This window comes from Ochotona princeps, chromosome 12 (assembly GCF_030435755.1).
Source record: "Ochotona princeps isolate mOchPri1 chromosome 12, mOchPri1.hap1, whole genome shotgun sequence".
NCBI classification, from domain to species: domain Eukaryota; kingdom Metazoa; phylum Chordata; class Mammalia; order Lagomorpha; family Ochotonidae; genus Ochotona; species Ochotona princeps.
The window spans coordinates 70,735,468-70,760,611 of NC_080843.1; the positions used below are offsets into that span (position 1 = coordinate 70,735,468).

The 25,144-nt window shown below is 46.9% G+C and overlaps 1 protein-coding gene across 1 annotated transcript in view; it reads right to left on the reverse strand.

The window, feature by feature from the left end:
- Window positions 1-25,144, reverse strand: part of LOC105942496 (MICOS complex subunit Mic19) — a 195,211-nt gene that overhangs the window by 67,238 nt on the left and 102,829 nt on the right. The window contains 1 exon segment of the mRNA XM_058670556.1: window positions 20,317-20,400. Coding sequence (XP_058526539.1) covers window positions 20,317-20,400 — 84 coding nt within the window.

A 25,144-nucleotide genomic window follows, 5' to 3' on the forward strand; every position in this document is an offset into this window, starting at 1 on the left:
CACTTCAACCTACTATCATATTTTCTCATTTTAAAATTCCTAATCATATATATTACTTAGCTTACAATGGGGCATGTGTGACATATTTTATTAGATTTATAAAGTCCTCTGACAAATTAGAATTCATTTTAGTGGTCTTTCACTATTTTTGAAACAAAGTTTGAGCAGAACTCTTCCAGTGATCAGCAGAGAAGCTGCTAACATTCTTCTAAAAAAGGAGTGCTTGGTTTGGACAAAACAAGTTAGGTATGCAAAACAATATGAAAGCATTTCCACTTTTTGGGGGGTCATCTAAAATTTTTTTTTGACACTGTAGTTTTAATTTGACGTTTATCATTGGCACTGATTTTTAAATTGATGTGTTGGAAATCAGTATGCTTAATAGGTATCTGAACTTAGGAGGACAGCCCAGTGATGACTCGGGCTTAGGAGTCAAAGCTGGGAAGGGCCACACGAGCTTCCCCTAAGCTTGAGCCCACGGCTGGGCCTGGGCCACGTGAGCTGCACCCAAGCCTGAGCCCACGGCTGGGCCTGGGCCACGCGAGCTGTGCCCAGGTGCTGCTGCAACACACTCTCCACAGCCAAACAATCATCAGGAAGTCCCATCTTTCTATTTTAATGGTGGGGGCAGAGGCGTGGAAGGGACAAGAGTGTGCACTAGGAAAATAAAATCATGGAAGGGAACGCACTCCAATGTGAGAGAAGAAACACAACAAAACTACAGACTTGGTGCAAGTACTAGCTGTCCAGGCCTTGTGTGTCTGGACATGGAGCAGGCCAATGAAAGGCCCATGCAGGCGACGACAACCAGATGTGCCAACCTTGACGCCCTGGGGACAGGCTGACCACTTCCAACCCACAGGCACTGACGGGGGTCGGGCTTCCGCCTGAGTAACAACACAACATGACTGTGGCCAACTCCTGTGTCTTTAGCTACGGTGGGAATGTGGAATCCAAGAGCTCACCTCAGGTCCTTTGTGTCTAATGGAATCCCACCCCAAAACTGAAGCTCTCCAGGGAGCAGTGGAGAGCACCCAGTGCAGGATTACCTGGCTCCACCAATCAGGTAACCTTGGGACCCTGCACAAAGTGTATGGCAGCCCTGGGTCTCACTCTCCTCCCTCATAAAATGAGGGTTAAGAATCCTGCAGAGCTGGAAAGGTTAAATTAAAAAAAAAAAAAAAAAAAAAGCAGCCTTGCAGGGCTGGCAGAACTGGTAAGCTCATGACAAATGTTACTCTTCCTTTCAAACAGAAGGGTAGGATTATGAATGTTGACCGGGGGCTCGGAGGGGCTGCTGGGATGGAGAACACAGCCATGGGGAGCACCACGCACAGTCATTCGCTAAGAGATGCTCACAAAAACACTTCCATAGTCGCTCAAAGACTCACCTGTTTACTATTCTTAGAGAAGAAAAAAAGGGGGGATTAGAGCCACTCTTTAAATCAGAGCACCATTTGAACTCAACATAGAACTGATCTGCTAACACAGTACTGACCAAAATAAGTATCATCTGCCAGGCTTGGCAAGATCAACAGTGTATTTGAAAAGCAAACCTGGCACTTTCTGAAAAGACAGCAAAGAATACACCAGGGCAATACACAGCATGGTGTCAGTGCCAGAGGGCCGGGCAGCCAGGGAGCTGGGCAGCTAGGCCTGGCAGGACCGCCAGAGGGCAGCCAGGGGGCTGGGCAGCCAGGGCCCAGCAGGACCCGCCAGAAGGCAGCCAGGGCCTGACAGGACCCACCAGAGGGCCAGGCAGCTAGGGCTCAGCAGGACCCACCAGAGGGCCCAGCCAGGGCCTGGCAGGACCCTCCAGAGGGCCAGGCAGCTAGGGCTCAGCAGGACCCGCCAGGGGGCTAGGCAGCCAGGGCCCAGCAGGACCCGCCAGGAGGCTTTTCCCCAGTCACATGACAGGCAGGCTGGCTCACTGAGGGCCCTGTTTCAGCAACTTCCATCACAGCATCTCCAGCCCCACCCCATGCCCACCCTCTCCCCTTATCTCGAGCCCTTTTCTATATTGGTTATTGATCACCTTACATTAACAGATTGTTAACACCATGGAAAGAGGGACGGTGCTTCCTGTTGCGTCCCCTGGAGCCTAAAACGGAGTCTGCCACATTGCAGGTGCTTAATAAATATTTATGAGACTGAGCCTGGGTTACCCTAACGGTGACAAATAAAGCAAAGGAAATTACAAGGACACGTTGTAAGTCTCTTAAATTGTTACTAACAAACATAATAAGCTGTATGAAAAAATAATGAAAATATTGTTAAAAGTAATAATTCTTTTAAAAGTTTACAGCAATCCAAGCAAATTATTAAAGAGCACTATTAATCATAGATTGCAGCAAGAAACTGGTGAAGTTATTCTTGAAATCAAGGCAGTTCACAGAGAAACATACAAGATGTAAACAGCCTCTTCAGAGTTTTTGAAATTTCATTTGTTAGCTAAAATCTATAAACTCTTCACTACAAAATGTCAACAGATAATGGTTACTACAGTGGTAGGAATATGGTCAGTAAAAGCCAGAGAGTTGTTTTAAGTATTCTGTACACACAGGGATTTAGTGATTACTGATTTTAGAATAAATAAAGGATGAGAATAAGAGCTATAAGAACTGTTCAGCTATATGGATAAGCTTAAGAGAAGACATTTTCTCAAAAAAAAAAAAAAAGATTTTCTTTGAGTAACAGGGGAGTCAGAAGCACCGTATAAAATTGGAAGATTTTATAGTGCAGTGGGGGTATTCAAGGCATGACGTCACAGGCGTTTGGCCGTATTTTGTACCACTGAGAAAATGGGAATCAGAAACAAGTTAAAGCAGTAGCCGCGCTTTCCTCTTTACACTGTGGCACGATCCCAACTGAGCAAGTGGCTTTAAGCCCTGGAATACTCATCACTTCCAGTGTGACAAGTGACTGCTTTCATCATTAAAATACACTTTACCATTAGGAATTGAAAATACAATATACATGTATAAACATGCATTCATGTACATGCATAAACACACATGTATGCTTGCTTACACAGTGTAAATATGTAAACCAACTTAGACTCTACCAAATATTGTTTCTCATGTTTGAAGGTGGAAGCAATAGAGGGAACAGGCAGTCACAGAGAACTACCAAAAAGGAACTGAAGTTATATGAACAAGAGATCTGTGATCTCTCAAGGACATTTTAAAACAATTATTGTTTGCTGCATTTTAAGGCTGAAATAGTCATTTAACTTCAATTTAATAATTCCCCAATCGCAGAATGCCTATTGAAGAATTCAGTCCCAAAGGCGCAATCGGCAGAAAGGCAACAAGGCCTTGCGTGGCGTTTTCCTGAGCCGGCCGGCAGTATGCAGAGAGCCTAGCTTTACCATTCCAAGGACTTCGGTGCCCCTGCTCTTTGGCTAGTACTTTTAATTGACTCTTGCATATGTGGCACAAAATGATGGTACATGCCAGCTGATGGGATCTGCGTATGCAAAGCCCTGCCGTCATGTTCCAAAGCCACGGCCCCAGAGATATTTCCACCTCTCAGGACACAATCTAACGGGCTGCTTCTTTAACAGGAGAAACTGGGCCACACAGGGTCCGACTGCAAGGGCAGAGACCACCCGCCAAACACTCCTGGCATTCTCTCCTCGCTCTCCTGTCTCCAGGATGCAGGAACTGGTCCTTACCCATCTCCCACAGTGGCTCCTAGTTGCTGCCCCATACACCTCACTCCCCAGCCTCATCTGGGAACTGAGCTAATCTAAAGCCAGGAGCCCCGCGCCTCTTCCGGGTCTCCCTCGTGGGAGTAGGGTCCCTAAGCTTTGGACAGTCCTCTACTGCATTACCAGGCCACCAGCAGGGAGCTGGAATGAGGTAGAGAGGCCGGAAGACAAACCAGTGCTTACGTGGGATCCCGGCACATGCAAGGCAAGGATTTAGCCACGAAGCTACTGCGCTGGGCCCCTCTGTTCTTTGTATAAGCTAGGCTTATGTTCCCTCAAGTAAGTGCACCTAGTCTAGGAGGCAGCCTCTGTTCCAAAGAGAGGCCTTAGTGAGTGTCCCTTGCTGTCCCAATTACTACTCTGACCCCAACACAGGCTCCCGGACTGGAAGGGAAATCCACACAATTGAAATGCCATTTGTCAATAAAATGACGCACATTACAGAAACACAAACCATCTGAAAGACTGGACAGGCTTAAGCGCAGCTGGCTGGAAATTATTATTTCTGCATTACAAAGATAGTTTTACAGTGAACTAATGATGCTCTCCCTTTTGGCAAAATCCAATACAACATGTCAACGTAACGAAACAATGGAAAGATATTTCAAGTAGAATTCAACAAGCCTATTTGTCCATTCTTTTTTCTCAACAGGAAACCTCAAACAGCTGTGTAATTATCAACTTCCTAGACGTCACTATTAGCTGGTACCTTTCCTAATTTAATAAACCATAAATCCACAAATGATTTAGAATCTTATTTTAATTACACACACACAGTTTGTTACAAGGGCTATATTACAGATAAGGAATCTAAGTGCCAAACAGGTCACACAATCTTTCCTAGCAAAGAGAGCTGACAGCAGGAGCTCGTGAGGCCCAATCGGTAACCCCTCGGGCACATTCACATGCCCCTTGAGACTCTCCAGGGAGGCCGGGGCTCAGTCTTGGATGTGTTTCAGAATCAAAGAAAGCCAACTTCCTAAGAGTCTAAGATCTGGGATTTTTTTTTTTTTTAATCTTTTTAAAGGTTTATTTTACTTACAGTTAGAGAGAGAGCATGAGCGAGTGAGAGTGCACTGCCATCTGCTGGTTCACTCCCCAGGCCGAGGCTTCTGGGTCCTCTGTAAGTGCAGGGCCCCAAGGCCTTAGACCACCCTTCCCTGCATCAGAAGAGGATCCACAGGGACTCCAACCAGTGTCCACAGGGATGCTGGCACTGTAGGCAGGGGCTTCACTGCTTAAGCCACAACACCACATACACACACACACATGCACGCACACACACACACGGATTATTCTTAACTATCACATGATTATGAAATGGCCAAAGACAAGTTCTAGGAATGACTGCTTTACAAGCACTGGTGTTCTTTTCCTCGGTTAGAACAAATCAGATAGAGGGCTGCGGGAGAGGACGTCTAGCTCGGATCCCGAACCCAGTCCGCCATGTGCCCATGGCTCATGGCGGGCTGGGCCCGGACATGCCTGGGTGCGGGGCCTGCTTCCTTCTGGGGTGAGTACGCTGAGGGGGGAGGCCTCCGTGACTGGGCATGTCCGGGGCCCACCCGCCACCCTCATTGGGTGGTGAACGGGATTGGGGAGGGGCGCAACCTCGGGCCTGCAGGATTACACCTCCGGCTGCCAGAGGCGAGCCGAGGGCTGCGGGAGAGGACGTCTAGCTCGGATCCCGAACCCAGTCCGCCATGTGCCCATGGCTCATGGCGGGCTGGGCCCGGACATGCCTGGGTGCGGGGCCTGCTTCCTTCTGGGGTGAGTACGCCGAGGGGGGAGGCCTCCGTGACTGGGCATGTCCGGGGCCCACCCGCCACCCTCATTGGGTGGTGAACGGGATTGGGGAGGGGCGCAACCTCGGGCCTGCAGGATTACACCTCCGGCTGCCAGAGGCGAGCCGAGGGCTGCGGGAGAGGACGTCTAGCTCGAATCCCGAACCCAGTCCGCCATGTGCCCATGGCTCATGGCGGGCTGGGCCCGGACATGCCTGGGTGCGGGGCCTGCTTCCTTCTGGGGTGAGTACGCCGAGGGGGGAGGCCTCCGTGACTGGGCATGTCCGGGGCCCACCCGCCACCCTCATTGGGTGGTGAACGGGATTGGGGAGGGGCGCAACCTCGGGCCTGCAGGATTACACCTCCGGCTGCCAGAGGCGAGCCGAGGGCTGCGGGAGAGGACGTCTAGCTCGGATCCCGAACTCAGTCCGCCATGTGCCCATGGCTCATGGCGGGCTGGGCCCGGGCGGCCAGTGCGCCATTTGTCGCCAGGCTGAGCCTGCTGGCCGCCCGGCCGGGGAGCTCTGGGGTATTGGACGTCTGAATAGCTGCTGAGGTAGCTCTAGAGTGACCCCACTGTTTCTGGGATCTGAGTCAATCCTAAAGATTCCCAATACCAGCAACTCTTCCTTTGAAGAACTTCCAATCCCTTAATAATGCTGAGCTTTGAACACCTATCAAGTAAAAGATAAGCTCCGGCTTGTCTAGCAGGCTGGCACCTAATGGTCCTTGGAGCAACCACGTGCAGGTGTGTGATTTACGGCTAGGAACGGTCCCAATCTGGGAGGCCACAGCTGGGATGAGGTTCCCACCAAGGGGTGTATGTGCTGGACTGGGGGCTGCGTTCTATCTAGAAAACAGTTGCAGTCACCCGAGGCACTAGTGTGGGCTGGGATTGGATGCACCAGGCCGGTTCAGATCCCAGCACCATCTGGTGTTATGGAGAAACAGGGTAGATGTGGGACTGACTAGGCTGGGTCTCAATCCCCTTCTGAGCCATGTGTGAGCTGTATGTGGGTATGGACGAGCCATGGCTGGGCTGAAACATCCAACAACAAGAGTCAGAATGGGGTGAAAGCCAGCCAGGAAAAGCCACTGTTCCTGCTAGGACAGGAGGTGAACTGAGTAGGGTTGGCTCAAGAACCCCCTGGCAAGCGCAAAATCTGGCATTGGGAGGGGTTCTGATGGAGGAGCCTGGGCAACTCCTCTGGCAGGACACAGTCCCTGCAGGTAAGCGCGAGAAGCATGATTGGAAACAGCCCAGAATAGGCCATGGAAAGTTTCCCACTGGCATGCATTCGGCATGGGTCAGGAGCAGACCAGGCTGAATCAGTTCATGTCATCCTCTGGCAAATCCGATCACCAGAACAGAGTGTGGAATGGGCCGGGTTCGGTTGCGACAAAACCAGTACACATTATGGAACGCCAGGGCGTGGTTGCCTGTACTGGATATGAATGCAGCACCCATCCAGCACACGTGAGATCCAGGAAGGGAGGGGCAAAGCTGGCGGGGGGTTAAGGGGCTGGTCCCCTCGCTGGACAGCCACTCCCACTGGAGAGCGTGGGCTGGGATAGAGACAGACACGACTAAGCAAGGCTACAACACCTGTGCGCTGCATGTGGACTAGATCAGGGCCACAGCTTCAGCTGGCAGAAGCTGGCACTGGGGACTAATTCTGTCGAGTCAAATCACAGGACCACCTAAAGAGTGCATAAACCGGGACAGAGAGACCTGGGAGGGAAAAAGTGGGTTCCCCCTTCTTGGGTCACTATTCCCGTGGGAGGGCATGAAAACTAGGACGGGGGCTGGGATGGCTAGATAGAGAGGTACTCAACAATATCTGTGAGGGCTGGATGGTTGAGTTGGTTAGATAAAACTAAGCTTTAATACCCATTGACAAGTACCAGAGCCAAATGGGATGGGGGACAGATTGGTCTTCTGCTACACATACTGGCAAACCAGGATAGGGGGCGGTCTGGTGGGGGTTATTGTGGGTCGCCCCAACTAGGCTGCAGCTCCCACTGGTTGATGTAAGGGCCGAACCAGACTGGACTGCAACACCCATTGGTTCCAGTGCAACTCGGGACTGAAAACAGAACCAACCCAGCAATTGCAACCACCAGCTGATCAGGGTGATGGACTGTGCCGGGCCCTGTGCTTGCTAGAACACACAAGAAACTAATCTGGGAATACCTCAAAGTATCTTTGGAGATCTCCCCACTTGAACTGCTGGACTCAGAATTCTAACCAAGAAAAGACAGAAGACAGAATAGGACAATCATTCATCCCAGCTACATGTTGGCAGCGAAATATGGGACAAATGGGGACTTCATGATGGACCATATCAATCAGTGGACCACCTCATCGAGCGAAACTGGCAGTGACTCATAACTGGAGAACTATTAACTCCACTTGAGCACATATCTCAGAGCATGCCCCACATCCGGGACTTGGGGTGGGCGGGAAACCAGGTGGGGCTTCTCCCTCAATATCCCCCTTTACCTCAGATACATGATGGAAACAATATGGACATAATAGCATTGCCCACCTCCCTATCCCCCTGAACCTTTTTTTTTCTTTTTCTTGTTTTTCCTTCAACTATAGTTAACTATGTAAAGATTGTCAACAACAATACAATAAAATGGATAAAAAAAAAAGAACAAATCAGATAAGTTTCAGATAACTGAAAGTAAATTTTAGATAATTGAAAATCCAATTCATTCAGTCCAACAGTCAACTTTAATATGGCAAACATATATGTCCAAGACATCAACAGAGCTGGTGAAATCTTATCTGATTTTCACAAAACCTATGAAATGATAGTCAACAAATTATCACTTTAAATCCTCTCTGCATTACTGAGGAGGTCACCCCCATGCAAATCAGCCCTAAGTACCTTCACAGGAGATACTGGGTCACTTGCCCAGAACTGTGCGATGGGATAGTGAGAATAACAAAGACAGACAAACAGCACAGCCACCACACTCCTGCCAGCGACATAAAGCCCAGTTCAAGCCTGCAAGTTCCTGCGTCCTTGTTTTTAGAACATGCTTCTGGGACCAGAGCTGTGCGGCAGCGAGACAGCTGGCCCCTCCCCCGGCAGCCAGCACCCTGTCGGGGGCCAGTCCTGCTCCCCTTCTGCTTCAGCTCCCTGCTAACGCACTCAGGAAAGCCAGGCACTGGGGAAGCCTCGAGAAGCTCCCAGCTGCTGGCTGCAGCCAGGCCCAGCCCTGGGCATCACAGCAGCAGAGAGCCAAGTGGGATCAACCAGTGGGAGAAGATCCCTCCACTTCTCTATCTGTATAACTCTCTCAATTAATAAAATAAATATTTTTTTTTCTAAAGGAAAAGCATACTTCTCTATTGGGTGAATGTTAAAGTTCCAGGAAGAACATATTTCATTTCATTAACACATTATGCAAGTTGCTGTATCCATATTTGGGCAAGCCAATATTCAGGATAGGTTTTTTTTTTTTTTTTAAGATTTATTTATAGGAAAGGAAGAGTAACAGACAGAAAGAGAAGACAGAGAGAAGTCTCCCAATCACTGGTTCACAGCAGCCCACAGGCTTGGGCCGTCTTCCACGGCAGGCTTGCTACCAGGGAGCTGGAACAGAAGTGGAGCAGCGGGGACTCAAACTGGTGCCCATATGGGAAGCTGACGCGACAGGTGGCAGCTTTACCCATTCATTATACCACAGTGCCATTACTTCTCTCATTTTGTTGTCTGGCAAGGCATGGAAGCCCGAATTTCACAATTGCTGCCTCCATTTGGCCACTTCTAAAATGCTACTTCATTCAGAAAAGATCTGCATACTCACTCTTCACACCTAGCATAAAACTCATATTTTTATAAATGTAGTTGCTTTATATAATTGAACCTTTATTTAGACTGAAACCCTAACCTTTTTGTTCCTTGCTGACATTATTCCTTTGGGAAATGAGTCAGGGTCAAATCCAAATGGCACATAATGCAATTTTTAATGTACTCAGTGGTGAAATGGCAAGCTCTGTCTTTAATTATATACTATTGAATTTTAACAAATAGCCTGGGGGATGTCTGCCAAATTTCGACAATTTAGAGCATCCATGCCATGAGAACAGACAGCTGAAATCATTATGTGTTATTTTGTTGGAATTGCAGAAGCACTCATTGTAGTTCTTACAATTTCACCTTAGGGATAAAATTAAGAAACTTTTTCTCAACATATGGATTTGTCTACTCCAGGTGATGAGCCAGATGTTGTCTCTCCACTGCCTTGCCCTCTCCACACTCCCATTCCCACAGTCACAGAGAAGCCACCTTATGATTAAGTCCTAGATACAGGCAACAGAGACGGCATGAGCCAGTGTGAATACACTGTCCTGACTGGTGACTGCGTTCATCGCCGTGCCTACCACGCACAGCATCAGAGCTCATCGGTGCGAACATCGCCTCGGCGACTGGGCGGCTGGTTGGCTGGGTATGGCTTCTCCCCTCATCTCCCCCATCCCCTCCAGACACAGCAGAAGAAAAAGAAAATTTGGAAGCAATAGCCTCATCCACTTTCCCGTAACCTTCGATCCTTCATGCCCTGATCAACTAAGTAAGTATCATAAAAGAAAACTCACCTACTGAGTGGGCACCCCAGACACAGGGCAGAGGACTGTGCGAAGAGAAGGCCGGCTGGAGGATTGCCCAGGAGAACAAAGGCGGTGCCCAGGACAGGATCTGCACCAATGCAGCCACGACTGAGACTATTAACAACCAAAGGGGATTTAGTGCCTTAACCTAGGCCAGCTGAGGTCCAAACGGTTCCAGGATAGCAGAATCATCTTCGGTCTGAAACCAACGCATTTAAACAAGGATAAATTAGGTCTTGAGAAAGAAAGTGACAGTACACGTGCACTTGTGCAACTGCAGTCTGGCTTGTGGACATGCATATCCTGGGGTCCCGTGGCTCACAGTTCCAGCAGCAGGTGAGGCAGGAGGGGCTGCTGCGGCTCCTGGGCTTCAGCACTGCATCCAAGGTCTGCTCTTCACACTGCACCTCAGCCTCACAAACCGGACAGAGCTGACTTCCCTTATGACTCACCAGTCCGAAAGAGCTGTGGTGCAGGGGTGGCGGGCAACACAGTGGAAGAAGTCCTCCATCCACCGATGACCCCCCAAAGGGCCTGAGCAGACTGACGTCAGGGTCCTCTCGGTCTCCCACATGGAGACCAAGCACATGGGCGACCTTCTGTTTTCCCAGGTGCATCGGCAGGAAGCTGAACCAGAAGGGAGCAGCGGGCTCTCCAAGTGGTGCCCGTATTCCATGCTAGCACTGCGAACAGCATCCTTTCCTGATATGCCACAAGGCCGTCCTGTGGCTATTTATTGATTTGCTTATTCCACACTTTTCAAAAAAAGATTGATTCGAAACTCAGAGAAGCAGACATACAGAGACAGAGAATTTTCCATCCACTGGTTCACTTTCCAGACGGTCACAATAGCCAGGGCTCTGCCAGGCTGAGCTTCTCCTGGGCCTCCCAAACGGGTGCAGGGGCCCAAGCACTCTTCTGCTGCTTTCCAGAAGTGGAGCAGCCAGGGTTTGAGCAGCACCTGTATGGAATATTGGCATTACAGGCAATGGCTTGAACTGAAATGCCACAACACCAGCTCCTCACAGTGTTTGTATGATGTGCTTCTTTCTGCTGCACTCTGAAGAATACAACACAACCCACAAACTGTAAGAGCTCCCTGAGTCTCAGGCCCATGGCCCTACAGGCATACCAAACATGCTCTGTAATTTCTCTCTGAATCTGACTATTAAGTCAGCCTATTGCTATTTAGCTAAGAGCGGCCAACTACTAAAGCTGCTAAAGGAAGCTCGGTGAGAATCTACTACCTGACTAGTGCTCTAATGAAAAATATTCCATCATTACCTGCAGAACACCTTAAAAGGAGGAGACAGAAGGGCCAGGGAAATGTAACTGCATCCTAAACTGAAAGCCAAAACTCCTGGTGCCCAGATCACCCACTGCCATCAAAGGCTGGGGGAGAACTCGAGGCAAGGTGCCAGCCGGACAGCCTGCAGGACATTCTGCTAAACAGCAAGCAGCCCATCCTGACACGTGTTTATGACACATGGGTCTGTGAGCTTGGGTCCAGCACGGAGCAAGCCAGGATTCCAGTCTCAGAGCGTACACCAACAGTGCCCACCAGCAGTGCCCACCAGCAGTGCTGGAACCCTGCTCCCAGCCTTAAACTCCGGTCCTCAGCTTCTGCAGAAAGAACGGAACCACAGAGCCAGTGAGGGCTGGCCTTCACCCCCAGGCTGCCGTGCAGCGGCAAAGAGTGCGTTCCAAGCCAGGCAAGCCAAGCTTACAGCTGCTCAAACACAGCCAAGCCTACGGTTTGTGGGGCCAGGCCAGGCCCACAATGCTGTGTCTCAGGCTTGCGTCTTGGGAAGGCTTGGGGGAAGATTTTGAAAACTGGACAGAGATAATAAAATATTTATCTAATCTGATTCCTGTCTTTCTTTCAGAAAAGGACAGAAAATCCCTCTTGAGGCCCTAGGTGCTTGGTGGCACTCTGCTGATCCCTGAGGCCTGATTCTCTCAATAAAGAAAAAAGGAAAAAAATGGGGGGAGGGGTAGAGGGTAGAGGAAGGGGCATGTCTTCCTTTTGGGCTCACGGCCGGACACTGAATCCTGAAACACCATACTCCCATCACTTCTAATTTTTGGGAGGCAAATGCTGGGCAAGCCAAGCTTAGATCAGGAATATCTTCAAATACATAGACACGTGGCATAGTTCCCCCAAAGCCCCTTGGACTAAGCATTTTGAAGAGGAACCGAGGATCCCCACAGTCAGGATCCCAGCCATGTGCCCTTCGCTCCTTGCTAACTGTGGTGTTTGCTTGACCGGGGGCTGTGTGAGCTCGCAGGCCTCACAGCCTACGTGACAGATGGGCAGGCCTCGTAGGCTGAGCACTCCTCAGGAAGGAGGCCCGTGGTGTGCTGCTTGGACACGATCTGCTCTACCCCACAGCCCACCAGTCTGTACTATTGAAAAGTTGCTGGCTTAAAGTCCACCAATAGAAGCCTGACAACTTGCTCTTTTTATAAGTTAACAGTTAAACTGACCAATCATGACTGTAATGTGTGGAACTGGCCTGAAGTATATAAAAACCCTATGCTGTCCAACCTTGGGGCTGCCCAGCGCCAGTCCTGCTGGGCTGGGGGACAGCTGGGAGCCCAGACCAGCACGAATAAACTGCCCTTATGCGTTTGCATCAACTTCAGACTCCTGCTGGTTTCCAGGGATCTCAAAATCTGGGGACAACAGAATCAGAGCACAGAGGACATGGTCCTCCTGCAGTGGCTGTGAAATGGAGCTCACCCAGGGTGCCTGCAGGGTCCCAGGGCCTGGCAGCTCAGCTACTATATGATTCCATGACTTCTCTATCCAGAACACATGTCAGCAACTCAAAGGCTATCAGGGTGTCGAGCCAGTACCTGGCACACCTGTCCAGCACACGCAGGAATGGCCACCCCGTGCTTCTGACCAGCCTCTTGCTGCTACCGTGTCCGAGAAGCAGAATGCGATGACTCACGCACCCACCACCCACCTGGGATGCTCAGCCTGGCACAAACCCAACAGTGGCATGCACTACTGCTTCTCAACCCCAGCTCAGTCTTTGAGAAAGTAAGGGAGGGAGTGAGGAAAGGAGGGAGGGAGGAAGGAAGGAAGAGAAGAAAAAAGAGAAGAGAAGAAAAAGGAGGATGAACAAATGGACATAAAGAGATTTGGAAGGGTGCACAAATATCAATGATGCATTTGGATAAATTAATTAGTGTTTCCTAAAAGGAAGATGCTACATGTGCAGTTTGAGGTCATGACGGCATCTGTGTGCAGCTCACCAAAGAAGACTAACACATGTGCCTCTGAATGAATGGGGACTACTGAGAAGTCTGTCATACAGCCCTGCTCAAGTCTTGGTGAGCGCACTGGGATTGGGTTTTGACACACTGCTCTTGATCATTCAAACCCGCTGCACATGCCCCATTCAACTGCAGGTGCTTCTCATTTGACAGTGCTACTAGCTAATATCTGCAAATGTTGAAATGACCAAGTGCATTCTTGTACCATGTTGAAACAATGTCTCCTAGAGGCGCATCTGTCTCATGATCTGACCATAAACTAGGGCTGAGGGGCATTTTCCTAACACCAGTCCTGCAATTTTCTCTTAAAAAACTTAGTACTGGGCCCGGCAGCATGGCCTAGTGGCTAAAGTCCTTGCCTTGAGCGCCCCGGGATCCCATATGGGCGCCGGTTCTAATCCCGGCAGCTCCACTTCCCATCCAGCTCCCTGCTTGTGGCCTGAGAAAGCAGTCCAGGACGGCCCAAAGCTTTGGGACACTGCACCCGCGTGGGAGACCTGGAGGAGGTTCCAGGTTCCCGGCATCGGATCGGTGTGCACCGGCCCGTTGCGGCTCACTTGGGGAGTGAAACATCGGATGGAAGATCTTCCTCTCTGTCTCTCCTCCTCTCTGTACATCCGGCTTTCCAATAATAATAAATCTTTAAAAAAAAAAACAAAAAAAACTTATTACTCATGTCTTTTAATTTTATAGTCAGTAAAATAAGGAAATAAGCATGGGTTGGTCTGCCTAAAAGGAGTATACTTGAAACTTATAAATAAACAGGACATCAGAAAGCAAAGCAGTCACTAATTTTGAAGCTGAATGTGCAGGAAATGCCAAGGATTTAGCCCATCTTCAAACAGCGATTTCCTGGCTGTAGCATCTTCCCAATGGCAAGAAAAGATCACGAAGAAAGGGGACCATGCATCACTGTTCAAGCAAAACAGCCTGTCACCAGCCTCAAAATACACAGACTCATTAACAGTGGAATTAATTCTTGTGGACTTCACAGCACTTCCTCACTCCATCTTTCAGATGACATAGGATTTCTGAGAAGCCATCAGAGGGAGGGAAGCTAATGATTTCATTGTGTCGTCTATCGGAAGGTAAAGGCAGCGTGCAGAGGAGAGGAAGCACACAGGCACACCGCAGGCACTGCGGCATTTAGGATCCCTACAAGCACTCACAGAGAGGCCACCAGGCCTTTAGGATCCCTACAAGCACTCACAGAGAGGCCGCCCAGGCCTTAAGGATGGACATACATCAGCCGCGGGGCTACACTGCAAAGCACAGGGGTCCATTCCAAGCTCTGAATGGAGAAAAGAAGAGATCATTAAATCACAATTTTCATGCACAATTGGTACAAGTATTTCTTACCAACAGATTAATGCGAAAGCAAGATCCCAGAAGAAAGCTGCTCAGCAGAGAGAATGGTGGTTTAGTGCTGTGTAAATCTGATTTTCCTGAAAGCCCTGACACATCATAACAGTGAAATCCTATTTAGTGTAGCAGGCAGGATGGATAATGCTATTTAATACTTGGTGCACTGCGTGCCATCAGCTCACAGCTTTGTACTCAGGTTCTCATCATACCTTAAGGTTAATACTTCTTGACAGCCTCCATGGCAAATAGAGCCCCAAATTAAGTGCTGACCCCATGATTTGCAAATCTTTCCTCTAAACTTAGACATAGAAAACTGGCTCCAGCGAAGGAGATCATATTAATGGGATGCACTCTTCACAGCTCACCACCACCGCCACCAAGAGTCAGTCTCACATCCTTAAAGCCAGATTAAAAAGCAAGTCAAGGTTATCTAAACTACATTTTCCATTCAAAATTTCAGACAGGTTAACAGAAAAGCCAATTCCCTTGGAAGATTTATTGACAATGAAATGGGGCAGAAGGGTTGAACAGCCCTTCTTGCTCGTTACTTCTGGAATATCTGAGCAGACTTTAAGAAAGCGGATATGAGGAGAAAATGGGAACAGCCTAGTGGCACAGTGGGTAAAACTGCCCTCTGAGGAGCCAGCACTCCATAAGGGCGCAAATTTGAATCCCAGCTGCACCGCGTATGATCCAGATCTCAACTAATGGCCTGAGACACTCAGAAGAGGGCCGCTGTTTCCACATGGGTGGCCTGGAAGAAGCTCCTAGTTCCTGCCTTAGGCCTGGGCCTGCACTGGTTATTGAGAGCATATAGAAAATGAACCAGAGGATGGAAGATCTTTTTGTCTCCCTCTCTATAACTCAACTTTCAAACAATAAGCCTTAAAAAAAAAAAAACAAATTGAAAGTGAGTCAGTCTTTCCACCTAAATCATACATTGCTATACCAATTATATTAACAAAAGTGAGAGTAGGCCTTATAAATTTTTCTACCCAACAATTAACATCTATGCATTTATGTGAACTATCATTATCTGCTAATGATAAGAAATTGGGAGTAACTTGATGGACACGCTCCAAGTCCCTTTACAAAAGCCTCTCTTGCAATGACATTACAATTACAAGTGACACTCGCACCTGTTGCCTTCAGCACCCCAACCCGCGGTCCAGGGCACCTCAGCTCTGTGTGCAGCGCTCGTAACTACGGAAACCACAGGGCAGCTGCCCTGACTGCAACACGCTCAAAGGACACCACTCTGGAGGGTGACAAGTATAACCCGCGTGGGCACGTCCGCCAGCAAGGCACGCTGTCAACTACTGTGCTAAACTTGCTGCCTCACACAGAATGGTCAGCGGGAGCTGCCTACATGACCTAAAAGAAGGGACAGCTGTTTAGACAGCACCTCAGCAAGAAAATATCAAAGCGGCATTTCACTTGATACACTAAGTTGATTAAGTTATTTCCTTTTTCCTCCAAAAAGAATTGCTTGCATTTTATTCATCTCAGACTTCAGTGGTTTGTGATTCTATCCTGCATTCATCTCCTGAAAAGCTTTCATTTACTGAAATATTTTATCACAAAAGACTCCAGCTATAATAAAAATTCATAATGATTTCTCCCTAAGAATACACTGGACTGACAATAAGCTGTTCTGTTGTCATTTTCTCTTTGTTATCGTGGCTGGTGGTCTTTCTCCCCAAGCCTTGCACAAAGAACACCAAAACAAAAATACTAATTGATAAAGAAACAAAAAAGCCAATTAGTCATGCAGATGAGGCCAACATTTGATAATGCAATAGAAGATACAACACTTACCGGAAGTGAGCGACTTAACATTTGCTCATTTGATGTAAGCATGACCTCCAAACTTAATCAGCAAATCTCTCCTCACCGGTTCTCTCGCATCCCTTTCTTCCCTCAGTCTGGGCATTGCCCTCCTTTGAATTCTGCGGGATTCCTTGCAGTGTGGAAGCCAGGGGACTCCGCACACTGGTGGCAATGCCTGCTGTAAGCCTAGGCTGATCTGAACGCAGCGGTACTCCCAAACAAGCACTGGGCGCACCCTCAGCTCTGCTCCAGGGCCATCAGGGCGATCATGCCTCCCTTCATGGCTGAGCAACACAAGGCAAGAGCAAATCAACTCTCACAAGGAACACTGACCAAGCATCAAAGAGACCAGATCTTGGTGCGGCCTGCAGACAGAGTGGCCTTCACCCTGGGTGATCTGGGGAGAGCCCGGTAGGCCCTTCCTCCCTCCTCCTGAAGTAACTACACACACAAAACTCAGACCCTAACGAAATCAGCCCACAGTTTACTAAAGGTAAATGAAAGCTGGTTTTCTTTCTAGAAGATGGAATGAGAAGACTATCCTTTAGTAAAGGTTATCAAAGTGTGAGTGAATGAACAACTCAAAAACAATTCAATAGCTGCTGGAATGACTGCGAATGGAAAGAAGTATAACCAGGTATTCAAATAAATCTTAGGGTTATTGTACTGCAGGTGTTAGGTAGCTCCTTTTGTGAAGGGTCCCCGGGAAACAAAAATTCTGCTTTTGGGAAGGGGGAGAATAGGGGATAGTTACATATGTCTGAATGTTCATTATTTTCAGGTTATAAGATCTCATGAATTATGACATCAAGACTTCAAAAGTTGCATGAGAAGCCAGAATAACTTACTTCCCACAGAATTAATGCTACAATCAGTAGGACCTAGCCTTCCCCACAGCGTACCCACTTCATGTTAACACTGAACAGTGGCCATAAGCTCAGGGCTTGCGCCTGGCGCAGACTGACACGTGTAATGTTTTGGCTGTTCTGATATCTTGCTTGGCATTTTCACCTAAAGAATGGACAGACTCACGGGGTCACAAATGACCCTGAGCTAACTCATGGGAAGTGCCTAACACAACATGAATGCTCATTAGTGAACAAAATGCTGTTATAAATAATATCAAATTATTCACAACTAAACTGAACTTCCTCATAGGGCGTAAATTAAATGACTAATAAAGAGATATGAGACATCTTGGTGTAGATATGAACTGATGGTAGAGGCTTAGCCTGAGAGCAGCTGCTGTACCCCTACTGCGTGTACATTTAGGAAAGGAACAGGATGGACCCTGCCCTCAAAGAGGTTAGAGGAAAAAACGCCCAAATGCATCACAATTTACTATAAATAAAATGTGGCACCATAAAGAATAGTAGAAAGGGTTAAAATTTATATGCTGAATACATAGAAAAAATGGAGGAAGTAAAAAGGAATTCCTGGATGTATTTACAGAAAACTGCCTTAAACACCGCTCTGGCCTTCTCCCACCAAGCCCCCAAACAGGGATTAAAGTCCCTGAGGTCTCCTAAGTGTGCTCTCCCGGTCTCTTCCACCAAATCCAGGAATCAAGCACTCTCCAAGTAGCTGAGTAGTAAGTCACACACCTAAACTTGACACCTCCAGTCATTCTAAAATACAACAGCTTACTTTACTATTTATGATGATGCTATCTGATACATGATCAATTGTGGAATAAAGGTTTAAATTTGAAGAACTCTTCAGCTGGCTTGATGCTCAGTCAAGGGTTGTTGCTTTTGAATATTGGTTCTAAGGAGGACCAGACTGGCACCCTCTTAAATTATACTTATCCATTCTTCTAAGTTATTAACCACCTCTGATTCCTACTTGACTGGCCACTATCACTAACTGGCATGGCAAAGCCACATTCCTACCTGGGGAATCTGTGACTGACCAGGACAAACCTACAATGATCCAGGATGAGAAGACAGAACTAAACCCTCCAGCGATGCCCCTCTACCCACGAAGGATGGACCACCTGGGGTTTACAGCTTCACTGTTGCCTTTCACTGAACCAAGAGAGAGAGGTGTGTGCACAGATCTACTTTCCAACTGGGACAACCCAGTCGAGATAGGAAGACAGACAATTCTGCATCGTGCTATCTTACACTGTGGACCCTAACCTTTCAAACTGTGCAGACACCACACACGGCTAGACATCGCGCTTCTCACTGGCATCAGACGACAAGAAAAAAATCCCTTCACAATCTTTTGCACTAAGCCTACAAAATGCCTCCTCATTTGAGACTTACATGTCTCTTACATTCCTGGACAAAATCAAACAGGAAAAAACAATTGGCTTAGTGATTTTAGAAATGACAGTAACAAACAAAAGGAGACTTACAGAGAAAGGCAGGAGACTTGAGGCGCTGAATAATACACAATAAGTTTACAATTATTAGTATGTTCAGTCCTACAGTAAATACGATACTCTTTCAGGGTCTTCTCTGTGTGTAGTTGTCTAACCCATGAAGGTGACCCAGGAACAGAGTACCCTGAGATGACAGACATACAAAGAAAACACAACATATCAACATGCTGCAGAAGTTCAGGGTTTGTTGTCTTTACATTAGGGAATCACCGTCCAGCACTTACACATGAAAACTGCCTGCTCTCATCCCAAAGGGAGTGTTTAGTAGCTCAGGCATGGGCCATACCTGGCCCTTTACAGGGGGAAAAACAAAATCAAAAAACAACAACAAACCCTGCTGACCTTTTTTGTTAACCATTTTCCTCTAGGCCTGCCTATTCAACATCTCTACTTGCACATCTCAAGTGTTCAAAATTTATATCCAGATTCAGACCTCTGGTTTCCTCCACCACCCGCATCCTGTATCAGATATCAGCAGTCTGGAGACAAGGCGAAGACCGGGAGTCGCTCTGGGCCTTTCACCCACCTTCACCATCGGGAGCTCTGGAGGCTCTGTCTGAACCATCCACCACACTGCTTACCTGCAGAGCAGCCACTGTTTTCGGAATTAGTGCCATAATCTCTCACCAAGTTCCCCTTGCTTCAATGCTGCGGTCAGACGGCACTTTCGAACATGCCAACTAGCTTCAGGGCTCTGAGGAACTTGTGGGTCAACCAGGCCAGGCCTCTCCAGGGCCACTCCTCAAGGAGCCCTTCAACTGTCCCGCAACCACATACCCCTCCACCCTGGGAATGTCTTGTCCCCGCCACCTTATTGTACCATATTATCACAACCTAGCACACCAAGGCTCAATGGAATGGAAACGCCATGAGGACAGGTGTCCAGTCCATCTTCTCCAACCTCCAACACGCGACAGATGCTTAAGTAGAGACATTCATTTCTTACAGAGGCAGAGCAGCTGAGTTTTCACAATGGCGATACTTGTAAAGCCATTAAAACTTGATCATTTTTAAGAATGTCAGAAGTTATATCAATCTTTGGGGGGAAATTAAGGATAGAAATGAACTGTTCTGGAGGAAATGTAGTTTGGACATACTAGTAACAAAGACAAAACTTTGGGCAGTACTTGAGCAGTGGAACGGAATGCATGAATCAGTAACCCACACGACCATGACCAAAGCAGAAATGGAGTCGTGAACCTATAAACTCTTTTGCTTGGCTTCATCACAGCCTAGCTTCACAAGAAAAATCAGAGTTGTGATTTATTCTCTGTAAATAAATGCACAGGAGAGCACTGGGAATGGTAAGAGCAGAGAACAGCCATACCCTTTCCTCCAGTCTAGCCAGCTGCTCTTTGGAGAATGCATCCTGCTTCTTGATCACGCGGTCTTTCTCTTCCAGCTGCTTGGCCTAAGACAGAAAGGAGGAAGCCGCAAGATGAGCAAGGCACGAGTCAAGTCAACACTGACGAGGAGTGAGACAGAAAGCTCAGTCTAGGCGAATCAGGTCTCTAGCAGGGAAAACAGGAATATGATGATGACTGCTGTATTTAATATAAAGAAATGAAGCTGCATTGTATTTTACTGCCACTATCACAGCTGTGCCCTACTCTGTCCAAATGTATCTGGAAATGTCACAATACAACACGTGACAGTGTCATACTAAACTTCTCTAAGAATAACTTCTAGTATTAATATTTCACAAAACAAAAATTTGATTTTATTCTGGGCATACGCTAACATGGCTATAAAACGTCTTTGTCCACAACAAAAAAGCCTATTTCACATTTTTCACATAAACCCTTTGTTTGTGATGTCTCAAATTACTCAGTGAAATTTGCATATAATGACCTGCATTTGTTTAGTTCTCTTTAAGCAGCAACAGTCTAAGGGAAGGGGGAGGATCTAAACCACCCTAACTGTTGGCTTGAATAATTTAAAGAGTAAATAAAGATAATTCAGTAAGCCTTATTTAGTCACATTTCTAATCTACAAGATCAATTCTCTATAAATTAGAAACAAGTACCAAAATATTTTAGAAACTTAAAAAATTACAAAGATGGTTATTTATGAAAGATTTTTAAGATTCATAACTATATTCATAAAACTTGCACTATTTTGTTATGTGGAATTGCATGTTTAACTGAGTTATCTCTGATGTTCAGAGTTACAAAACCATTTCATTTGTTTTCTCTGTTCAGTCACTGCTGAATACCTGCATGGCTGTAATTACATGAAATAAAGCACATTTATTTTTGTGCCATGCACTAATATCACCAATTTTAAAGATTCACTCATGAACTGGTTCATTCCTCAAATGGCCACCAAGAGGTGGGGCTAAATGAGGCCGAAGACAGGGGCCAGGAATTCCACCCAGGGCTTCATCATAGTGGGTGTCAGGGGCCAAGGACTTAGGCCACCTTCGAGTGCCTTCCCAGAGCATCAGCAGGGAGCCGGGTGCAGCAGAAGCACATGGACATGGGATGCAGGTGTCTGCCAAGGAAATCAGCCAACTCTTCTACACTCTGACTCCAGACTCCGCACTAAGAACACTCTCCCTAAGCGATCAAGCAGTGGCTGGCTCAGCACACATCAGCCGAGTGTCCATGCAGCTACTCGGTTGACGGTGAACCCATTTCTACATTTTAGGTGGTTGTGTTGCTACTTATTTTGTCTTCAATATCCTGCAGCATGTTAAAAAAAAAAGTTAAGTAGTGATTTAACATATTGCTTTTTCCTATTATCACAGAGACATCTAACAGATACCATCCAAAACATGAAGGCAAGGCTGCGGTAACGGGTGGGGGTGGGCAGAGAGCCCGACCCTGTGCAGCTGAGGGCAGCAGTGCTGCTGCAGTGGGAGCTGCAGACGTCAGGGAAGCGTCCGCAGCCTTGGAAAGCGCACTGACAAACAGCCAACTGCAACACACCCACACGCAGTCCTCAGTCACCCGGTCGGCCAGGGATGCGAGCAAAGGTCTCCCAAAGCTCCGCACTTACACCCACAGCACAAACACAGCAGATGGAGAACCAAGGGCAAGGAAGAGCCTCCATGAAACAAAGTTTTATTTTAAAAAGTAACAAAAAGATGAAAAGAAATCTTACCATGCAATCATTTGAGCTGATTGCTTAACATATTAGCAATTTATAAAATAAATCTTAGGTCTCCTTCCTCTGCCCCTAAAAAGCCAGAAGAAAAGCCTGTAACACCCCAGGCTGAAATGGTATTTTAAAAGAAATATAAATAATAAACACATGACAAAAAAACAAGCTCTTAAGCAGTCAAATAATACAAATTACAGTAACATGTTTCCATTATCCATCCATCATATTGGCAAAAACATTAAAATAATAACAGGTAACATTGCTGAAGATACAGGAATACAACTTTTCCCATAGGCTGCTGGATGTAAACTGAACATTTTGCAAATCAAGTGACTAATGAATACTTAATGTATACACAGAAAGGCCCGGAGCGGTGGCCTAGCTAGGGTCCTCGCTTTGCACCCACCAGGATCCCACAAGTTCTAATCCCAGCAGCCTGTAGCCTGGGAAGGCAGTCGAGGACAGGCCAAAGTCTTGGCACCCTGCACCTGCGTGAGAGACACAGAGGAGGCTCCAGGCTCCTGGCTTCAGACAGGCACAGCTCTGACCTTTGTGGCCACTAGGAACCTCTTCCAGGTCTCCCATGTGGATGCAGGGTCCCAAGACTTTGGGCCATCCTCGACTGCTTTCCCACTCCACAAGCAGGGAGCTGGATGGGAAGTGGAGCTGCTGAGATTAGAACTGGTGCCCATATGGGATCCCCATGGGAGTAAGGCAAGGACTTTAGCTGCTAGGCTAAAGCATCAGGCCCTATAATACATTCTTAAGACTCAAATCACAAGGAAAAAGACAAGCCACCAAGGATCATCAATAAGTTCTGGTTTTTGGATGACAAATTGGGGGTGGGGGATGTTACTCGGAGGACAGGGACACAGAGGTTGACAACTGGTTACTGAGACATGAGCAACGGTGAAATGCCGGGCAGATGCAGCCGGCAGTTAGAAGATGCACAGTCAGACACAGTTCTTAAATGAAGTGTTTCTGTTTTCTATAAGGAATGATTATTTCTATATCTATAAGAAACATCAAACATTAGTATTACATGCTTTATACTTGACTATGAAATGGACATCCAACACAGTATAGAATCTGAAACAGTGGACTACTGAATTATCATTTTAACAATTCTATTTTTTTTTGTAAAAACAAATTGAACAGCTATGGGTAGCATGAAAATAATTTTACCTACCAGAACTGGCTGCCTTTCCCATTCAATGTAGGACATGACTTACCATTCTTAAAACACTTGTAGTAAAGAAAAAGTTTCCTTTGCTTCTAGCGTGAGCTAGAACAGTACTGAAAAGCAAAGAAATCATAATAGTTGTTCCATGATGGCTATTTAGAAAACACCTAGAAAACTCAACACAACCACTATATTGCTCAGCCTTACTGAGCGCCCTAGAAAAACTGTCAAATTTAAGTTCTAAAGAGCTGATTACAACCTAAGGGTGTACATAATCTTTTACTTTCCTAATATACATTCTTTAGAAAAATTTAAAGCAACATGTCCAAAGGTCAAACGTGCACATGGCAGAGCAAAGACAGGCAGCGCAAAGACCTGAGAGCTCCAAGGCTAACACCACAATCTCAGCTTGACTGCAAATCCAATCAATAGTTCAAGAAAAACAGAGCAAGAAGCATGGCCACAACACTTTAATGGCACAGTGCTCTGAAACAGTTAATGTGATGCTGGGCGGAAGAGTCACACCACATGAATCCTGAGGCTTCAATAAGCCTGGAGCACACTGACCGAGCTAATGGCAGCTGAGGACGCACAGTTACTTCCAGCTTAAGAAAAAGCAGCGACCCAACTGCAAGGGAATAAACTCCCTGGTAAAACTTTCCAACAGATGTATAGAAGCACCGTCAATGAAGAAATGGAAACAGATTGTAACATTATTTATTGTTATGGTAGAATCATTTCTTAGGAAAATGAAGGAGTCCTTGCCAAGTGGCGTTAATAAACAACGAACTATGTTCAAAGCTTTGCAGAGGGCTTTCCGGAGCGCAGCTCACCCGTGTCGGCGATGCCCGATTCACCCAGCACACTATAAAGGCGCCTGAGGAGCCTAACGAGGGATGATGCTCAGCCTCACTCACGCTAGTGCCCACTAACACTAGAGTCTTACACAGGTTGACAACTGATTACGGACAAAATGCATTCTCAGCAGACTTCTTCCTTTTACCTCTGAAACCAAATTCAGGCCCACAGGATGGATCAAGTCAGTTTTTGCTCTGCCATCCCCAGCAAATGCCAGGAACTGTGTTAACACTTTTCTTGGCATTTTTATAGTTAATAATTTCCTTGAACTGGCCAATTGAATATGCACTCTGCTACTGTGGGGTCTCTCTGCTATTCTCTTGAAATAAGAAAACAGAGGAAAAGATGGATGGTTTTTGAAGCAAAAGAAACAATAAATCCAACAATGACTGAACAGAAGAGGTGGTTGGAATATATAAATTTAAGCTAGAAAGCAACTGGGTGGTAGTTTTTCAGAAAGTTTCCAGAAGTTCTCCTTTAACCTTGGTACAAACTGTAGTACTTAGCAAAAGGAGCAAAATTAAATGCTAGATTAAATCGAGAGAATTTTACAAGCTTCCTTCTGTAACTTGAGGAGAGATGTTTTTAAACTATGTCTACTTCATTAGTTTTCTGGTTTAATTTCATAATTCAGAGTGTATTAGGACAATGGCATAACAGGAACCACACTGGCAAAGAGACCCCGCTCTCCACCTTGACCCTTTAAATCACCACAGGACCATGTGTTGGCACGACCCATCAACCACATTCCAAAAGGGCTTTCAGCTGTCATGCCCTCACCCTGCGTCGGGCGTGGTTCATTTCTGAAACATTTGACACTGACACTGGAGTTAAATCTCCACTGTAAGGCCTAACCTAACTATGGTGTAAAGAGATTAGATAGTGCCAACATGATGCAGTCTCTGTAACAAGATGCTAGGAGTTCCCTAAGAATGGGATAGGGATGAGGACACGCCCACTCCGGCTCCCAGGCTCACTATCTGTCAGCAAGAAGGCCACCTCCAGGACA